Source organism: Coffea arabica, chromosome 8e (genome assembly GCF_036785885.1).
Source record: "Coffea arabica cultivar ET-39 chromosome 8e, Coffea Arabica ET-39 HiFi, whole genome shotgun sequence".
Lineage (NCBI taxonomy): Eukaryota > Viridiplantae > Streptophyta > Magnoliopsida > Gentianales > Rubiaceae > Coffea > Coffea arabica.
This window is the reverse complement of record NC_092324.1, coordinates 8,553,014-8,556,966: the sequence shown is the minus strand read 5'-3', so window position 1 is coordinate 8,556,966 and position 3,953 is coordinate 8,553,014. Positions and strand designations below refer to the sequence as shown.

The following is a 3,953-nucleotide window of genomic DNA, read 5'->3' as shown; positions in this document are numbered from 1 at the left end:
CTGTCTGGTTTTCCTATATCTGTCTTGAAAATGAATAGGACTTGCATCTTTCAGGTCCTCTCTGGATTTCCTCTAGTGTGTTAAAAACCTCTTTATGTACAATTTGCTTTCCCTGGCAGAATTTTGACATCCCAGTATTTTACTTCTTGTGGGATATCTCTTATTTCTGACGAGCTTGGGAGCAGGTTGATGAGGATTTTGTTCCTTCCTTGTGTTCATGCCATGTTATAGTAGAGATCTCTCCCACAAAAATCTGGTTTTCTCAGCATAAACAATTATGCAAATTGGAGTTTGGGAAATGGTAATATTTTGGATAGACAGCCCTCTTTCTATGACTTGAGAGACAGCTTGATGGGCAAACCATTTTGGGGAAGAGCAAAAGGGCCATACTGAATTCCATTTTGTGGGCCCATCATAGACCACCTGCAATATGGAGACAAATAAACTTAGTTATACCATAATTGGAAACTAAATTTCACCAAGTTGGAAATGTAATTCAGACGGTATTTGGTAAACAAAATTTAAGTGGAATTTTGACAGACACACACACAAACACACACCTGTACTTTGTGGTCAGGTGATGTACTAGGACCAAGATCTCCAGCTTGGCCAACTCATTCCCTGGACATGAGTGGGTTCCATTGCCAAATGGCATAAATGTATTGGGTTTTGGAGCAGCCTGTCACATCAAAGGAAAAGATTTGAGTGAGCCTCATATTCTGTTCTGGGGCGATTCAAAGGTTTACTTAGTAAAACGTAACAGTAACAGAATTGACCATCTGTTGCAGAAGCCAATCATTTCTACTGATATTTACCTCAAATCTTGAAGGGTTGAACTTCTCAGGATCTGGAAAATTATCTGGGCTGTGGTGAATGTTTCTGAAAAGTGGCATTACTTTCCATCCTTTTGGTATCAGATAACCTTCGAATTCAACATCTTCAACAGCTTCTCTGAAGGTGAAAGATAAGATTGAAGCAACTCTGAGCGTTTCTTGAATCACTCTGGTGGTGATTGGCATTTTCTTGGTGTCAGCCCAACTCAGAGCCTTCTCTTCACGTTCTTCCTTGGTCCTCATTATGGCCTCTTGTTCCTTCTGTACAGTCCAAAACAAGCACGAACTTTTCAGTGATTTGAACCACCAATTATTGCTTAATATATAGTAAATTTGATTGCTAGGGTAAGAGAAATCTTACAGTGACAGCGTCTAAAACACTGGGATTCTCTCCAAGATACTTGAGGATCCATGTTAAAACACTGGCTGTGGTGTCACGGGCAGCAAAGATAACACCAATAATGTTATCTGCAATTTGTTCATCAGTTAGGCCTTCTTTGTCTCCCATGAATGATCCGAGCAAATCGCAGTAATCTTGCTTCATTTCCCTCCTGAGCGAAAGGATTTTAGCCAAGATCTGAGCCAATTCCTTCCTAGCTTTCATGGATTTGTGGAAGAGCGTTCCGGGAAGATTAATAGGCATTGAATTGTATCCCTTCTCAAGAATGTAGTAGCACCTCTTGAGATCTTCTCTGTAGTGAACTTCATCTTTTCCAAATATGGAAAGTAATGCAACGTTGAAAGTATACTGCACAATCAAAGAATTTAAACCAATTTTCATTAGCCAATTCAATCACACATATATGTAAAAAGAACAAACAGTTTACTGAAAACAGAGCAAAAGCAGGGGAAGAAAAACAGAGCAGCTCTGTTTTCCTCTGTTTTGCTCTGTTTTCCGGTGGAAGAGTGGATTGACAAAGAACTTACTGTCTTCATTTCTTGAAAAGTATTGACCATTCTTCCTTCCCAGGATTCAAGAGACTGAACAGCAATTGATTCGATGTCCGGCACGATGTTCTTGATTGCTTCCGGGGTGAATGCTCGGAGTACTAATCTTCTCAACTTAGCATGATAGTCTCCCTGGTGAAAGAAGATGGCTTGTTTGCCCAACATCCTTTCCTTGCTAGCAGGAAATGTAGGCTTGAAGAGATGAGCTTTTGTCACAAGCACAAGCTTCGCCGCTTCAGGACTTGATATCATCACACAAGGACATCCCAAAATATGTGTCTTGAATATAGAACCAAACCTACAGGAAAACAAAACACAGCAAAACAGCGCCCAATTCTCATTAGCATCACAGCCTAAAACAGCCTTTCGAGATAAAAAAAAAAAAAAAAAAAAAACAAAGCAAACATGGAGTCAAGAATTTTCGCTAAAGAATTTTCACTAACTTTTTCACTTTTGAAGCAAAGAACACATTGGGATTTTGTGAATATAGTTGAAAGGTCTCGCCGATATAAGGCCACCCCAAAGTCCCCGGTGGGAGAGGCAATTTTCCGCGGCCAAACGCGGCGAATTTACGCGTGGAACTGATGAGAAAGCAGAAGAAACCAACAACAGCAAATGATAAGCAAATCATGGATAAGAACTCCATGCTGCGTCTGTACTTGCACAAGTCCTACTTCTCAGTAGTAGGAGCAATAAGCAGTTGTTGTTATGGGGAGTGCTTGTACTTGTGACAAGCGATGAATATATTTTCTTGATTGATTGTTGTGTGGAAAAGAAATAAATTGAGGGGTATATATAGGTAGAGGAAGCAAAAGAAGGGGGCCTTTCAGCTCCAGCTTGAATCCCACACACGGAATCTCCCTACAGCTCACAATTTTGCAACTGAAGAGAGAGACTGGAAAACGGGTTACGCCTTATAAGGTGCAGCAGTCGTATAAGGTGTAGCATATTTTACTGTATCATTGCTGCATGACATGACCCTTTTCTTGGTTGGGCTGAGGAGGGTTATTTATTTTAGTGTGTGTAGTGTGTGTGAGAGAAAGAAAGGAAGGAAAAAAAAAAGGGGGGGGGGGGCCCTTCTCTTTTCTTGGGTTTTTGAGGGGTTAATCAGTGCGTGTAGTGTGTGAGAGAGAAAGGAAGAAGAGAAAAGAAAAAAAAAAGGGCCCTTCTCTTTTCTTCGGGTTTTGAGGGGTTAATCAGTGCGTGTAGTGTGTGTGTGAGAGAAAGGAAGAAAAGAATTAAAAAAAAATTGGCCCTTCTTTTCTTGGGTTTTTGAGGGGTTAATCAGTGTGTGTAGTGTGTGTGAGAGAAAGGAAGAAAAGGAGAAAAAAAGGGGCCCTTCTTTTCTTGGGTTTTTGACGGGTTAATCAGTGTGTGTAGTGTGTGTGAGAAAAAGGAAGAAAAGAAGGGAAAAAAAAAAAGAAAAAGGGGGCCCTTCTTTTCTTGGGGTTTCAGTGTGTGTAGTGTGTGAGAGAGAAAGAGAGGAAAATGGCTCTCTAGATTGGGGAATTAGGGGGTAGAGGGGAAAGGGCACGTGTCAGTTTGGATTATGCAAAAAATGAGCGTGTGGGGGAGGGGGGTTTAGTTGACTATGACTTGGTGTAGTTATTATCATGAATGGAAGGAAAGAGGTGCCAGGAAACAGCTCCGAGCAGAGGATAGACAGAATATTAAAGAATTGATGGGAACAGAGGGGATGAATTTGCTGCTACTTGCTTATCCGTACCAATACAAACAGCAAATATTATAGGCAGTTTTTTGTTTTTCAACCTCTGGTTTCCAGTTTTTTTGTGGGGTATTCATATTTCATTATTATTAGTATACCACACAACTTTATGCATTCATTGAAGCCTTATTGTGCATGTATATGAGCATATAAACATAAAGGTATGTTTAGGAGCTATTGATATAAACAAACAACAAGTGGGATTTTCTTTTTTGCCTAGTGTTAGCAAGTTGACATAGGGGGATCAATTGAAATTTGGCATTTTTTTTTTTTATGTGTGATTTGAAAGCTTGACCTCAGAGGAAATATCCCATGACCAACTTGACATCAACTACTGTTTCAAACCTATTTCTGCTTAGTGATTTTAATAATAAGGAAAAGATGTTTTAATTCCCTAACACGAGCAAAAAAAAAAAAATTTATTTGAAACTTCATCTTTTTTTTTT

General features: G+C 39.7%; 1 protein-coding gene across 1 annotated transcript; it reads right to left on the bottom strand.

Annotated features, from left to right (window-relative positions):
- Positions 1-307: 307 nt before the first annotated feature.
- Positions 308-2,559, bottom strand: LOC113703019 (abscisic acid 8'-hydroxylase CYP707A2-like). The gene is made up of 6 exons (XM_027224226.2): positions 2,225-2,559; positions 1,761-2,079; positions 1,195-1,581; positions 816-1,094; positions 561-679; positions 308-423 (listed from the first exon to the last, which is right to left on the bottom strand). Exons 1-6 carry the CDS (start codon positions 2,425-2,427, stop codon positions 330-332), a joined length of 1,401 nt encoding a protein of 466 aa, XP_027080027.1. The 5' UTR covers positions 2,428-2,559; the 3' UTR covers positions 308-329.
- Between the last annotated feature and the right edge of the window lie 1,394 nt (positions 2,560-3,953).

Bases quoted from the DNA above. Each gene is read 5' to 3' on its own strand.
- LOC113703019 (XM_027224226.2), bottom strand. From the start codon at position 2,427: ATGGAGTTCTTATCCATGATTTGCTTATCATTTGCTGTTGTTGGTTTC. The intron at 680-815 runs GTAAATATCAGT...TTGATGTGACAG, and splicing joins TCAACCCTTCAAGATTTGAG to GCTGCTCCAAAACCCAATAC. The intron at 424-560 runs GTGTGTGTTTGT...TCCATATTGCAG, and splicing joins CACCTGACCACAAAGTACAG to GTGGTCTATGATGGGCCCAC.